Below are 16,421 nucleotides of genomic sequence, written 5' to 3' on the forward strand. Positions count from 1 at the left end.
TAGGGCTACAGCTGGAATTTTCCATTGCTTGGAAGCCAGGAGAGCAGAACAATCCCTTTTCGGGCAGGCAGGGATCCAGTAGTTTTGCTCTACAAAACTTTAACAACCGGTTGCTGCCGTAAAACGTCAGGGCTCCTGTTAATTATTGATGTAGGAATAAACAGAGTTTCAAACAGCAAACCAGTTAATTGCTACTGAAATGAGTGGGGGCGGGGGGGGGGGGCAAAAGACCTCACTTGGGAACAATCAATCGGTGCTCTGTTCATTGTGTTCATGTCCTGGCAGGTGCCAGGGAAAACTGGTTTGTCAACTTAAGATCAAGTACATACCTGCAGTGCAGCAAAGATGAAGGTCTCTTCCTCCGTACAGTCTATTTCTTCCAGCAGAATAGCCCACCGGGCTTGTTCGTACAGCTGGTTGATTCGCACGGCATCATACTGCAGAGAGAAGAAGCAACGGTACGTTGAGTTGGAGGTGGGCAACAGTTGACGCAGGCCCACCACACGTCAAACAGCCAAACAGTACAAACACCTCCACACATACCTTGAAGCGGTTTTACCCCTTAGGGGTAACTTGTAGCGCTTCAGTGGTTTGCTGTTGTTGATTTTGGCCTACAAATCCCATAATCCTTCACCACTGGCTATGCTGGCTAGGGCTGTTGGGAGTTGTAGGCTAAAACTTTGAGCTGTGGATTACCGAAATAATGAGTACAACCCTAGTCATCAGTCACGACAGACGATTAAGACTAGTCTTGAGAGTTTCTTACCTTTGCATTCAAATCGAAGAAAGAATAGTATTTAAAGCGTAACGAAAGCTGATCATCCTCCTGGAAACCCTGTTCCATAAGTGACCGAGAGGAATCTAACCACCTGAAAGAAGAGGGAAAGCACATGCTTTCAACTGTGTTGAGCAGGAAGGAAAATGTGAATTTGTGAAGCATCTGGAAGCAACAGTGAACAGGGCCTAGCTTATAACCCTGCAAATGACATTTGCATACAGCAAATTGCCACTTTTAAATGTTTGTGTACATTTTTTAACACCAAGGCGATGACTGTAGAAGACAAAGCCCTCCATTGTCCCGTAGTATTTTTGCACGGGCAAACTTGCCTACATTAAACAAATGTGTCAAAGATATTAAAACAGCACTGTATGAAAGCTCTTCAGTTTCACCACTGGCACTGTGTGAAATATAGAGGAATGAGAACATTGTTGTTGTTATTTTTATCATTAGTATTACCATTATTTATTTCATTTCTGTACCACCCCATAGCTGAAGCTCTCTGGGCAGTTTACAATAATTTATAAAAGTACAACATGATAAAAATAGTCTAAAACATTTCACTGTAGAAAAATTAAAACGATGTAAACAGCTAAAAACGATGTAAATAAACAATGTTGTTTAAATAAACAATAGGCCTTTTCTAAAAAAGCAGACATAGATGCCTCATCATATACCATTAAAAGCCTGGGATTAGAGGGTGGTCTTTAACTGGCGCCGAAAAGATGACAGGTGCACATGAGGTCTGCGAAAGGATAATTGTGGTAAGGAGGCCACGTCTCCTGTATCTTTAACAGTCGCACAGAAAAGGGAATTTCAGTAGGTGCCATTTGTATGCATGCAGCACCTGGTGAAATTTCTTCTTCTTCACAACAGTTAAAGCTGCAGGAACTATACTAGAGTGACCCAATACAAATGAGAGCAGGGCTGCTGCAGCCTTAACTTTTATAATGAAGGAGGGAATTTCACCAGGTGCTGTATGCATAAAAATGACACCTGCTGAAATTCCCTTTCCTATACAACTTTAAAGATACAAGAGCCCTGTCCTCCTTTTCATATGGTCAACCTAATGTTACTGCTCCTGTCTAACCAATTCCTACCCCCGACAACTTATCTCTTGATAACTTGTGACAATCTAGGATAGCTGCATCTTTAGCACACTCAACACACTAAGAATGTAATTTCAAGGGAGACAAACACTTATGTGATTTGAAAGACAAATGTGTGTTTTGAAGATGTAACCAAATGACGTACAAAGAAAATTACACACAAGCGGGAGCTTTGCCTAGCTGGCAAGTTAACAGGTCCCTTCCAGAACTCCTACATGGTGGCACCACTTTCCTCTCCTTTCACCCCCCCCCCCTTGAGGCTCACTTCTCTGTGGAACCTTTGGTTTAAGCCTTTCGTTCTCCTCTCAAACCAACTGAAAGTGCATGCTGACTGCATTTGCTCTGATTCACCCGTTACCTGGGCCTCTCCCATTCCTTCGCTCTCTTGTTTTGATTTTCTCATGTCTGCACTCGTCTTTCCCCTTCTTCTATTGCCTGCTCTACTGAAATCTAGGGCAGGTTCCTGCCTTTTCCCTTTGGGGTGATGTCCCACATTAATGGGTCGTGCACACTGATGGCACTGTGTACATCATCACACATTGGCCTCCTAATGTGCAAAGCAGCCTGAAGATGACCAGCATGCCAGGATCTGGAATTTTCAAAGAATTACTATCTTTTTAAAAGCATTTATCTTTGCTGCTTTTAAATACTACATAATTGCTCACTCGGAACACCCCAGCGTATGTTTTGGAACAACACAATCTTACACATGCTTTCTCAGAAATAAATCGCACTGAGTTCAAGGGGGCTTACTCCTGAGTAAATGTGAACAAGATTGCAGCCGTAGGTTAGATATCATTCAGAAATTCCTTGTATAAGCACACGCACACATATACACACAATTGTTCCTGGCATGTCAAAACTAGCAAATCCGGATGCTCAACAGTAGTGGCCCTCACCCGGCATTTAGTTTTGCTTTGTCGACCAATGTCCGAGGCTGGTACATTTTGGCAAGCGTCTCCGGTGTGCAGTTGGGGTGGCTGAAAGCAAGGCTGCCCCAGTTCTGTTTCGCCAGAGGGCTGTCGCCGAACCATGTGATGGAAGAAGAGACAGGTGTACCACTGACGGGATCATAAATGGGAGTCATGGTTTTACTATATAAGCCTGGGCTAGCTAAAATATTGAAGACAGGAAGGAAAGAAAAATCAGTCTACAACATCACCCAGTATCAAAATAGCCAGTTTTCCTATCTATACACAGATTAATAAATTTATATATGCATACGAATAGATACTGTCTATATTAAGAATTAAGAGTTGAATTTCTTCCTGGGGCTTAGCTTCCAAAGAGTTGCAGGGGCAAAAGCTTCAACAGGGAGCCAAATTCAATCTGCCCTATAAGCCCTGCTCCTTGCCTTGATTCTAGGCCTGCGAGGATGGGTTAGAGGCTTACTGAAGTTGTAAGACAAGAACACTTCTCTTATTAAGGCTTCATATATTCCAGAATCCAGTAGTGGTCCTGAAAAAGGGTTTTGGGGCAGATTCTGGGCATAAATTCAGCCATTTATGAGGCACTAAGATCCACAGAGATAACGTTCGGTGCTTTGACAGCCCCCAAAGATCAGCCCGATACTGGGAACTGAAAAGCCACTTCCATAATCTGTACAAGTAGAGCTACAGAGATGAGCTGTACTCAAGCTTCCAAGGTTATGTAGCTACCTAGGTTCACTTCAGCTGAATCACTGAGCAGAATGAAATTACGAAGTAAGACCAATTACCATTGCCCAGTATTCCGAAGCCTATGGAGCACATCGTACGGAACTGATACAGCACTGCAGCCTTCCACAATCTGGTGTCTTCTGGATGTGTTGGTTGGACTACAACTCCCATCAGCACCTGCCAGCAAGTCACTAGCCAGGAATGGTGGGAATTGCAGTCTAATATAGCTGGAATGCACCATGTTTGGGAAGCCTGCACTACTGCATTCCTTGTCACCCACCCCAGCCTCTCTAAAGATGTCGCTGTGCATCAGAACAGCTATCTTTAGCCTCTTATCCATAAGCTGTTATTACTCTTCATCTGTCTAGTCCTCCCACAACCTGCTTTTGCCATATTGATGGCGATAACTAATTCTGATGGCAGAGAGTTCTACAAACCATGTGTAGAACTGCGTATTCAACAATTCTCTCTATATCTTGCTCATGTAACAAGGCTGTGTGTGTCATCAGAAGGGCAGCTCCTGGGTTAAATCCCCCCTGCCCTTACAATGCCACACAGAGAGCTTCATCAGATGAGGGTTTTATTACACGCTTGTTACTGGGCACTCACAGATTTCCGCGAGTCCCTCTCATGTCGTCTGGCTCCTGCGCGCCTCCCGCCCCTTCTAGTCTTCTTCACGCCACAAAAAAACACCCCAGTAAGTCCGACTTATTGTTAAAGACGGAAGTTGCCGCTATCTCCTGCTGTGTGCAGGAGAAGCAGCGCGATCATAACGGCCCACTGAATGGGCCATGTGCCTGTTGTTTACTTCTTCTTTCAAAAGAGGAAGCAATGAGGGACAAACACGTGGGCGGAGAAGTGACGGTAAGCAAACGTGATTCCCCCCCCCCCCCCCCGTGTGATGACGCTCTCTGAGTAAGTCACTTTAAGCAGTATCTGCTGCCATCGCAACAAAGTGATAGTGGCACAGGCACTCTCTGGGGCCACCTCACCCACAATGCCACACTCCAAGGAAGGACCCCTTTTACAGACTGAGGCATGAGGCGGGCACTCTGGAGAGCCCCACAAGCCTTGCTCCAGGCACTTAGTTGTAGTGGCAAATCCTGCAGCAGCAGCAGCAAAAGGAGAAGCTCTCCACGGCTCATCGGCAGCAGCACTGGCTGGCCAGGGAGAGGAAGATGCAAAGGGCAGCCCTGTAGGTTGGACCACAACTCTCATCAGCCCCTGATCCATGTAGCTCAGTGTGGCTCATGGTAAGGCCGGACCCGGGTAGGTGAATATCACTGTCCCTGTATTGCAGATGCAGTGCTAAATCCTACCTAGCATTACATGTGAAGCAGCCCACTGAGCTTAATATACGAGTTCCACCCAGATGCTGAAGATAAAGGGAAAGCCTGTGTGAGTTAAGGAAGAGATTGGAGTTTTGACCTATGTTTCCTCTGAAGGCCTAAATCCTTTGAAATAGCGGGAAATGGTGAAGAGCTGTTTCATTCTCCTTGTCCCTAAAGAGTTTAAGAAGTTAAAACACTCCTTTGGCACAGCCGCTTGGTGCTCATCCCCTACTAAGGCTAAATATATGTAACTGAAATGAGTGCATATGCCTCTCCTCTCTCTAGGGCAGCCTTTGCCATCACACCTGACCAGCATGAGCAATGGTCAGAGATGGTGATAGTTGTAGTCCAACAACATCTAGGGACCCAAGGTTGCTACGGCCTCACCTGTGCTGAATTGTAGATGCTACGTTCCTCAGGACAGGGACTTTTCTTTTTCTCCTCTGTAAGCCAGGGATGGCAGCCAAAGAAATAAGCAAAATAAATAAACACAGTACTACCTACTGGAATGTTACCTGGCAATCCCAAACTCACTGGAGAATTGTGCAAATCTAAAATATTTTCTATGACTGGTTCTTTGTCCTTCTCTTTTCTCTTCTTCTTTTTTGTGTCTTCGGGTGGTTTCAGCAGAGAAAGTTCTTCTGACCGTCTAATACCTGCAAGGTAAAACGCAAACATCTTAAAACAAGAAAAGGACAGAAAAGACCGAGGGTTTCGTTCACTATGGGTTCCTTTTCTTTGACAGATTGGGTTCTATTGGGTAGCACAGCACAGCTTCAGAAGATCTCAAAGTTTGGACAGGCTCGTATAAGTGCTGGTGGGCTTTCGATAAACTGACTCGCACTGATCAAGGCTTAAAAGGCCAGCATTTTATATTGGGTCTGGATACAAACAGGCAGCCAATGTAACAGATTCAGCGATGGGGGCAATATGTTCCAACCATCTGGCACCAACAAGCTTGCTTTCTGACACATTTTAGACCAGTCTTGCCCAACCTGGTGCCTTACAGAAGTTCTGGCTAGGTTATATTGGGAGTTTGTAGTCCAACATCTCTGAAGAGCTCCAGGTTGGGTAAGTGTTCTATACCGATTGAAGTTTCTGGGCCATCCTTAAAGGGGCAGTCCATGCAGTTGGCATTACAGTGATCTAGCCTAGATATAACCAGAGCATGTGTCACTGAGGCATGGTCTGGTTCCTCTAGATCCGGCTGCAGCTGGTGAACCACCTGGCCACACAGACCTGCTGCTAATCAAGCCTTATTTGGCCTCCAATCACGATCCCTCCTGCCAAATAAACAATAAACCAAACCAATGACACTTCAACCCTACAGGATTAGCTTGGCCCAGGGGAGCTGTCTAAGCTTACAATGCTTTATTTGTAAGCTACCCTAGAAATATTTATAAATATAAATAAATATAAACCTTATGCTGGTTTCATTTACACTGATGCCATGTGGTTTATTTTTTTATATCAGTTACAGTTATTTTAACACGTATAAATCAGGAAAATAAATTAAAATAAAACAAATCTTAACTGCCTACTAGCTAGCAATTCAAACAGTACTACTGTGTGTTATTTTTCTAGCCCTTTCCTAGCAACTCCTTGCATTCTGTCTGCCTGCTTGAGATGATAGTTTGCAGGGCTGCATCTGTGCCCACGAATAAAGACCATGATCCAAATATATATGGTCATGATTTGTTTCCTCAGCTCACGCAACAGAACGAACTGCTGGTATTGTAGAAGTATCATAGGACTAAAAAAATCATCATCAGTTGTGTTATGGACTTCCTACTCTTCCCATTCTTTAATTATAGTCTTACAGAAAACAATGCCTTTATTCTGTTCATTCATATATACTTCCTGGAGGCTCAACTAATTTATCAGCTCCATAACTATTTATTTGTGGTTAGGAATACTCAAGCACCAAATTCTAGTTGAGCAATTTTCTTTCATCATAGTAATTGTAATGCTCAAGACAAGTTTGCAGTCATGTGCCTGGAATTTAGGTAGTGAATTGCACAGCTGTTAATATGGCTTGGGGTGACAAACTCCACTCCCAGGGAGTGGGTGCATTAATTCACATACCAGTGGAGATGCAAATGATATGCACTACCAAACTGGAGTAATTTTGAAATGCATGGCCTTAAAGCAGGCTTCTTGGGAGCCGGCTAACCTCAAACTGCTACACATCAGCACAAACCCTATTAATGAAATTTCACATCCAGAGAACAATCTGAGGATGGTCCACGAAGCTGTCAAAATATTGATATTCTGGTAGTCTTGGGTCATCTCAAATTTGATGTTTTCAGTTTTAACATTTATCCACTTGTGAAAATCAGCTTATCCATATTTCCTTGCCTGATCAACGTTATGTCATCTATGCATCTGCACCAGAGTTTAATGAGCTTGTTAAATGGACTATCAGGAGAATATACGTACACTTCTCCAAATTGTCCCATATGCATGCCAAATATATTTAGTGAAAAAGGAGGCAGGAAGGTTAAGAACAACCCTTTATAGAAAAAATACACATTGAAACAAATTTCTCAGATATGACAGTGTACATCCTAGACATATCAGAGAAAATACTCCTTGTGGACAATTCATAAGAAATAGGAGAAACTATACAAAAGATTCAGATTACAGAAGGGAATCTGATAACTTGCATCAATCCTGTATATGGAGGGGGTATTCAGAGAAAATATTACAAAGAACCAGAAAGAGGGTAGATAATTTAAATAGTTCTTTACTGTCACCCAAACAAAAGTCTTTGAGAAGCAGAATATGTAATTTTCTTTTGAATAAAATCAGTGTCTGTCTATGTCCATCCAATACTGGCTTTTGGTAAAAGACAGTGCTAGATGCAAAGAAAAGTCATATACGGCTTACAAAAGATCTAGGAATATAAGGGACTGGGTAGTCTGAAGTGATACATCAGAAAAGGGGGGGGGGACCTCATTGACCAACAACTTATCTTGCAAATTTTCATTGTGGGCACGGTAAATATTGTCTAAGATTGAGACACTTTCTGAATCCTGTAGTTGGGAAAAATATATGCTGAGAGAATTCACAACATGTAATAGTAAGTTTGTAGTATAGGCTACACTTTGCCCCTGGAACAAATTGCATGTAGGTAAAGCTACAAGCAATTTCAGTGTTTGAATAGGAGAATGTACCAGCAATATTAAACATGGAAATGTGGGAGCACTGCTAGTTCAATATCAGAATGATAAATGAATCCCATAGAATAAGAAATCTTTCATTCTGGATAACAGAGACCAGTTGCAAACAGATAGATGGGATTCTTTTAGAAAGAGAACTCAGGTGGATTTTGAAGTTGCAGACTATGACCTGGTTTGCATGACATGACAGCCTATGGGTTAAACAATCTGTGGGCTGTCAGGGATGAATGGGAAAGCAAGCATGCTGCATCCCAGTCACCTGCCACTTCTGCTTTTAACTAGCAACCCACAAGCGGCTACTTTGTAGGTTACTGAGAGTGTCATCCAAACCAGGAATGCTGGATTGTTTAGGGGCTCTCTTTCTTTAGATTTTGAAGTTGTGTTAGATTTAAAAATTGTGATAAATAATTGCATTCCTAACATTGTCTATTTTTGAACGCAGGGACTAGTTTTAAGTCTATACATTTTGCATACCATTTTTCAGATTTCCCTGAAGAACTTTTATGCGGTCTGAAACATGTTGGAACAATTCATTTTGTTGAATACATTTTTGTCTACCCTATTGCTTTTTGATATCTCCTGTGGGGTTTCCCATTTTACTGGGCTCTGGGATTCCCCAGATGGCCACGCCTCTTTTCCCCTGACCTGTGATGGTTTGGTACTTTCCCAGATTTTCTGCATCCCCCCGCCCAATTCTAAAGGCTTGAAGTGCCTCTCCTAGTGCTTAGTTACTGGCAGTGAGAGCTTTAAGCTACAACAGCCTGGATTTTTATTATTATTATTTATTTGTATTTTGGCCCTGCTACTTTTGCCATTGGCTCACCCTCCTCTAGCCTTCGGCCCCACCCGACACTGGAACGAGGCCCCTGGGAACCCCTGACAGCTTCCCCAAAGTGGAATTCACCCTTGGGCTGAAAGAGGTTCCCGACTGTGGCGTTACCCCCCAAAATTGAGTATCTTGCGTATGTCTAGATTAGTATGTCTGGTAAATATAGAATGTTAGAACTGAGTGGTTGTGGTTTATGATGTAATAGGTGGTGAGGGGGGAGAGTATATAAGGAGAGTGTTGGGCATTTGTGAGGGATGTAAGCCTATGTGGCAGGGTGTTGCTGTTTTATTCTTTTACTATGTACAGCACCATGTACATTGATGGTGCTATATAAATACATAATAATGCGTGTGAGTTTGGGTGTGTGTGAGAAGAGTAAGAAGAGTTTGGATTCTAGGGACTTAGGATTAGTGTGAAGACAGTGAGGTGGTTTGTGTGTGGAGAGTTTAGATCAGGCAAGACTGAAAGTATTATATTTTGATGTAAAGCTTTTAAATAACAAGAAACTTATTATTATTACGTTAGCTACCAAATACCACGTGTCAGCTTGGCATTATTTACCTGCCTTACGGTTATTAAACACCCACACCAGAGTATTCCCACAGTATATTTAGAGCAGATCCTGAATTAAACCTGTTTCCCTCGTAGCTAGGGGAAAGGTTTTAATTAAGCCTCCCTCAGGTTTTCAAGTGGTGGCGCTTGGCCTGAGGAGGGTTTAGGCGATGGGCCTAGTGTAAAGGTCTGTTACATTGCACCGACCTCTAACATAAGGTGAGAATGGGACATTCTCAAGCCACCCGGTGAAATTATCGGCTGAGCCAAGCTACCTATGAAACAAAGGCTGGGTAGCCTTTCGCCTTGCATGCTTTACTTCTTACTAGATACCCAGCCTATCTTACATTTACAAAGCAAGAACACAGACTCGGGATCTCTGAACAGTTAATGCATAACCAGTGTGCAGTGATCCTCATCTATGCTCTGGTCCTGGCTGCATCAGACCAGAGTCAACCTAATCCAGCAGACTCTGCTGAATAAGTTACCATAAAGTTTTCCCCTATTTTATCATGGTTCATTTGCCTTTGTGAAATTTAAATCCTAGTATTTTTTTAAATTCATGTATATACATATTAACATATACAAATGTTATACAATTTTGTGCCTCTGGGCCCATGCCCTAGGTCTTTTGAGTACCTAGAAGCACCCCTGCCAGCAGATGTAGGTTGCATGAGAAGTTACGTTAAATTCCCTCTTCTACACAACTATTAGAGGCGCAAAAGCCCTCTTACAGCTGTCCACCCTAGCAGTGGAGAGTGTTGAACAAAGACTCAACTGGAGTCCAATCAGTTTCTGTGCATATAATTGGGGTGGGGTGGGGGACACTCCGTCCTTCATTTGGCAATGCATTGATTGATTGATTTAAAGCATTTTAATCTCTACTCCTCAGCTCCAAAGGCTGCTAGAGCATCTTATGTATAATCAATAAAACCTTATGATATAAAAAGTCACAATGCAAAAGGAGAGCCAGTGTGGTGTAGCGGCTAAGGTGTTGGACTTGGAGTCAGGAGATCCAGGTTCTAGTCCCCACCCAGCCATGGAAACCCACTGGGTGACTTTGGGCCAGTCACAGACTCTCAGCCCAACCCACCTCACAGGGTTGTTGTTGTGAGGATAACTTGGAGAGGAGGAGGATTATGTATGCCGCCTTGGGTTCCTTGGAGGAAAAAAGGTGGGATATAAATGTAATAAATAAAATAAAAAAGAAGGGGATGGGGAGGAAAGAGGACACATCTCTCACCACCCCTAAAAGTCGGCCTGCCATGCAGTTGTCGGGTGGCGGAAAATGAAATGCTATTCAGAAAAATAAGAGGTTCCTTGGCTGTATGAAAAGTCGATTACTAGATGCAGTTGGCAGGGGTGTGTGTGAAAAGCCTTGGAGCATAAGGTGTGGGGGAAGGCAGCATAGATAAAGGGAAGGGCCTGACTAGCAGCAGAGCACATGCTTTGCTTAGAGAAACTCCCAGGTTCGATACCTCGCAACTCCAGGTAGGCCTAGGAAAGGCTCCTGCCTGAAACCCTGGAGAGCCATTGCTGCCAGTCAGTGTTGACGACAGTGAGCTAGATGTTTGAAGTGCTTGACTCAGTATAAAGTAACTTCCTATGTTCCATGATGGTGGCCACTTTGTCTAGTATTAGGATATCAATTAACTGACAGGATTACCCCAAGAACTCAAAAGCTTGTTCCATATTTTGTGACCGTTATGTTATAAAGGTATTATGTTAATATAGATTTTAGCATTTTTTAATATATATGTAGGTGATGTAGATGCTGAAGCAAAAGTCTCTTGATTAATGAATAAAAAATGCTAACTAATAGCTCAAGCCAGCCTTAATTAAATGACACGGGAGTAAAATTCATCAAGTGCAGCCTCCATTCTTTGCAATAGTGGTTCCATCAGGGCCCAAACACAACCATGTCCAAGTGACACGTCGGTCCGTGAGTTCCAATTATGTTAGCAGCAGCGCTTTAGGGGACCAGGTACAAAGAATATAAGAACAAAAGAAGTTGCAGTTAAACCTCAAAAAAAACCAAGATTATGGCAACCAGCTTGATTGATAACTGGCAAATAGAGGGAGAAAACGTGGAGGCAGTGACAGACTTTGTATTTCTGGGCGCAAAGATTACTGCAGACGCTGACTGCAGCCAGGAAATCAGAAGACGTTTACTTCTTGGGAGGAGAGCAATGACAAATCTTGATAAAATAGTTAAGAGCAGAGACACCACACTGACAACAAAGGTCCGCATAGTTAAAGCAATAGTATTCCCCGTAGTAACCTATGGCTGCGAGAGCTGGACCATAAGGAAGGCTGAGCGAAGGAAGATAGATGTTTTTGAACTGTGGTGTTGGAGGAAAATTCTGAGAGTGCCTTGGACTGCAAGAAGATCAAACCAGTCCATACCCCAGGAAATAAAGCCAGACTGCTCACTTGAGGGAATGGTATTAAAGGCAAAACTGAAGTACTTTGGCCACATAATGAGAAGACAGGATACCCTGGAGAAGAGGCTGATGCTAGGGAAAGTGGAAGGCAAAAGGAAGAGGGGCCGACCAAGGGCAAGATGGATGGATGATATTCTGGAGGTGACAGACTTGACCTTGGGGGAGCTAGGGGTGGCGACGGCTGACAGAAAGCTCTGGCGTGGGCTGGTCCATGAAGAGTCGGAAGTGACTGAACGAATAAACAACAACAACAAAGAATTGCCATGCTGGATCAGACCAAGGGTCCATCTAGACAAGCACTCTGTTCACACAGTGGCCAACCAGCCATCAGCCAGGGATGAACAAGCAGGACATGGTGCAACAGCACCCTCCTGGCCCACGTTCCCCAGCACTCCCCCAGGAGTGTATGAGCACAGCTCTCCTCATGTTCAGAACCTTCAAAAGGCACTGGTCTCCATGCTCACCGAGGGTCTTGCAGATGTCTCCCACGACCTTGAACACCACCGAAGAGAAGCTGATGTTCAGTCTCACAGTTTTCATGCTGGGCAAGCGAAGGCGCAGCATTTTGTGCTGAACGGTAAACAGCAGCTTGGCATCTGCCTGCACCCCGTATTTATCCAGCGTCCAATGCGTTTTGAGAAGCCAGCATTGCTTCTGCTCCCACCAGAGGGCGTAGTCTGACCAATCCTGTGTGACCCCTGGGGGAAACAACAACAACAACAAAGCAAGCATGAGCACTGGTTAAAGCAGAGCTAACACCCGTCTGACTTTCGGAATCACCAGCAGACTGAGAGACTGGCTACGCGTTACATTCACCACATCAGAAGCAGCCACCTGAAAGGCCAGTTCAGACAGTCGAGAATTCTGAAGTTCTCCTATGGACAGGAAGAGAAAGTGGGAGGGATCACAGGCCCTGCAAAGTCAAGAGCGGGTAGCCGTTTTCCTCCCCTTTGGTGGGGCACAGTCCCTCACGGGTAATCTGTTGGAGGCCACATGCTGGTAGTGGGCAGTGCCAAAGCCAGTGGCGGGCAGCCAAAAATGGGATGGTCACCTCTTTTTTTCTCTCTGCCACCCCCTTTTCTCGCTCTCCTTCCTTCCCACTGAGCGGGCTGCCACAGAAGGGAGAGATGGCTCCCGACAGAGGTCTGAAGTGCTCACATGCGGCGGGCTTTTGAGAGGAGGCCGAGGGCCACGTGAAATTAATCCGTGAGGCACGAGTTGCCCACCCCTGTCAGAGGCAACGGTGCTGTCATAGGAAACTGCTGTACATGAAGTCAGACCATTCCTCCATCTAGCTCAGCACTGTTGACACTTCCTAGCAGTGGCTGTCCAGAGTTTCAGGCAAGAGTCTTTCCTAATCTTACCCGGAGATGCGGGGGATCAAACCAGGGACCTTCTGCATGCAAAGCAGGAGCTCTGCCACCAAGCTCTGCCACTGAGCCTTGGCACTTTTAACATCGACAATGTCTAAAAACAGGGTCGTATCAGCCAAAAACTTTCTGTAAGAGCCTGGTCTCAGCCAAACGCCTGAAAGAGGAAAGTGCTGGGGCCTGGCAAACCCCATCAGGGTGAGCATTGAGGGCTACTGCTGAGAAGTCCCTGCTTCTAGCGGAGGCCCACCTACCCTCATTTGGTGACTTTTAACATGATAGTGTAGCATATAACTTTAAACTCTGCACAGGCATGTCAAAAACTTCACAAACTGTTGCTAACTCCAGCACTGAAGATTATGGCCTCAATTTTATTGTTTCAGATCCAACAAAAAGCAAAAGAACACAATACAGCCAATAAATGCAGAACAGGCAACTGCCACTATAAAATATATATATACAAGGATAATAAAGACAAATAAAATATAATCTTACAGCAGAATCGAATGGCAACAAATCACAATACTGCTGATGCAACATAGGGACACAGATTCATCCAGCCAGGGATTGAACTTTGGTCCTTCTGCACGCATAGCTGGTGCTCTGCCACCAAGCTATGCCCCCTCCCCCCGTGGGGGTCCTGTCAGGGTGGGAATTTGGGGAGGCGTCCAAGGTGCCACTCAGTGGAATGAGCAGGAGGACCCCCAAACACAGCAGGATTGACTTCCCACATTTTGGAGGAAGTGAAGTAATACGTATTAAGTAGTACACATTATGAAGAAGCCCCCGCCTCCCACCCCATATGACCAATAAGTCCCAAGTCTAAAATTACCTAAGTGCACGACTGGTCATGGGTAAACACACAGGGAAGGAGGAGACACTGGTTGCTTTTCTGCTTGTCTTCTCTCTGCTTTAGGAACTAATTATCTTAGCCCCTCCCCTTCTCAATCCCTATGGATAGAGACCCGCTAAAGGAGAGTTATGATAAGGAGAGATAAGATAAGGAAGGATAAACAACAGATGGAGATTTCTAACCACTGCAGGAGTGAAATTCAGGAATGATCTGTCTACAAAACACTTGCAGTCCAAAACATCTGGAGGGCACCCTTGGCTGGATGTAGGCACTGTAAGGCCAGAAGGCTGTATCTAGCCTGCCAAGGCTCCTCCTCCCCTGGTCCGCCTGTACTATTATCATGTTTCGAGTGACCTGCATAAAGCTTAGACTGGGCCCATGAACCTCTTATTGCTTACTACTATTTAGAACAGGGATGAGGAATATGTGGCTTTCCAGATATTGTTGGCTTGCACCTCCCATCATCCTTTATTATTGGCTATGTTAGCTGGGGCTGATGGGGCCATATGTTCCCCACTACTTGTTTAGTACATCAAGGGGAGCAAAGAGAAATAGCTTGATTTATGATGGCCACTTAATGATATATCTGTAACCTCTGTAATGGCCCAGGAGAATCCATGAAAGTTCCTCACACCCAATAATTTGGACATTCCCCCACACTCAACAAAACACCTTCTACTTTGGCATCAAATATACCAGTATTGCTTAACTTATCCAAAGCTCTACATAAGCGAGACAAGACTCTCCTTCCTCCTTCAAACCCTCTGAACATGGTGGTGGTAGGGAGGACAAGAGTTGCTTTCACTTTCATTTCAGTTTGAGGGAGAGAAAAAACAGCAGAAATGTCACCTGCCGTTGCTGCTTCCCTTCCAAACTTCAACATACTGACCGGGTTCGCACAATCACTCCACCCCACTGGATGCTAGCTGCCATTTTTAGTATTCAAACATGGCTTATTGTGTTGTGCGAACCCAGCAAAGGTGACTTACGTGAGGGTTAAATAGTGAGCTAGTCTAGGATTCTGTGGGGGTTGTTTAACCTTTGCTTAAACTACTCGCCTGGTTCTCATAACACAATAAGCCACAGCAACCACATGCTGTGTGGTGAATATTCAAAACAGCCACTGGCACATGCTGCAACCCACCATGGCTTAAATAAGCTATGGTGGACTGCAGTGCTTTTGCGAACAGGCCTGCTAAGAATCTGTTGGAGATTGCAAGGAGTCTTCTTCAGTAGAGGGATAGGGGCACTAGCCATGGGGAACTGAGTGGCATCACCATTTGCTCTATTCAAATATTTCCAAGGATGGTCAGTCCTCTGCCACCTGTTTGCACACTATAGTTTTCTTCCCATTTGATGTTTGTGTATAGATAGATGGATAGATAGGTATAGATATACAGAGTGAGGGACAGCAGAATGACCTATCCATATTAAGAGATCAGCCTTCTGGCACCCTCCAGATGTGCTGGACTACAACTCCCATCATCCTAGACAACAGGCTCATTGTCATGCTGGTTAGGGATGATGGAGTTGTAGTCCAAACCATCTGAAGGGCACTAGGTTGGAGAATATTGGATTAAATTATATACATTGAATTTATATGGGGTTGTTAATTAATGTGCCACTCTGGTACCTTTAAAAGACCCATATATGGGAAAGTAGAAATATATTTTTACTCACCAATTTGTTCTACAAGCTTGAGCATCACCCCTCCAATGTGAAGGTCTCCCGATACTTGAAGTTTGCTCTCTTTTTGTTCTCCTCCATATTGGTGATCAATAGTGATAATGAGCTCCCAGGAACTGGAACCATATTCATTTGAAGACATCATACCGCTATTGAGAATTCAACAGACTCAAGAATGGAAGAAAACTCAACGTCTGTTTGGAGGGAAAAGAAGTCAATGCATTTTTCTGACATCCATTACATGGTTGATGGCATGAAGGACAGAAATCCGACTTTCACATTCACTTTTGATGTGCTGAAGGACTCAGTGCAATTTGATTTTATCTCCTGACAGGGTTGGCCTAAGACATTTTGATGCCTGAGGCAGAGCAGCAAATGGCATCAACTCCAGGTCAAGGTGCACAGTACCTGAGGCCAGCTAAGTTATACTGGCACCCAAAGCAGAAAATCCCACAAGTACCTCTTCCCACTCCCTCATAGTAAAAATAGAACAAGTTAAAACTATTAACCATTTGCTGTCCTTTAATACCCCAAATCTGCCGTCTGAGGCAGCCACCTCACTCTGCTCAATGATAGGACTGGCCCTGCTCCTGAATTTCACATTGGGGGCATTCATAAAAAAATATTTC

General features: G+C 44.2%; 1 protein-coding gene across 2 annotated transcripts in view; it reads right to left on the reverse strand.

The window, feature by feature from the left end:
• FERMT1 (FERM domain containing kindlin 1) overlaps positions 1–15,983 on the reverse strand; it is a 36,339-nt gene extending 20,356 nt beyond the window's left edge. For both annotated transcript variants that reach the window (XM_063125861.1, XM_063125860.1), the window contains exons 1-6: positions 15,787–15,983; positions 12,348–12,581; positions 5,392–5,532; positions 2,787–3,000; positions 767–869; positions 330–437 (exon numbers count right to left, since the gene is read on the reverse strand). In XM_063125861.1, the coding sequence (XP_062981931.1) occupies positions 330–437; positions 767–869; positions 2,787–3,000; positions 5,392–5,532; positions 12,348–12,581; positions 15,787–15,937 (951 nt within the window). In that variant the 5' untranslated portion in view covers positions 15,938–15,983. The remainder of the gene's footprint in view (positions 1–329; positions 438–766; positions 870–2,786; positions 3,001–5,391; positions 5,533–12,347; positions 12,582–15,786) is intronic.
• Between the last annotated feature and the right edge of the window lie 438 nt (positions 15,984–16,421).

Source organism: Elgaria multicarinata, chromosome 4, assembly GCF_023053635.1.
Source record: "Elgaria multicarinata webbii isolate HBS135686 ecotype San Diego chromosome 4, rElgMul1.1.pri, whole genome shotgun sequence".
NCBI lineage: Eukaryota > Metazoa > Chordata > Lepidosauria > Squamata > Anguidae > Elgaria > Elgaria multicarinata.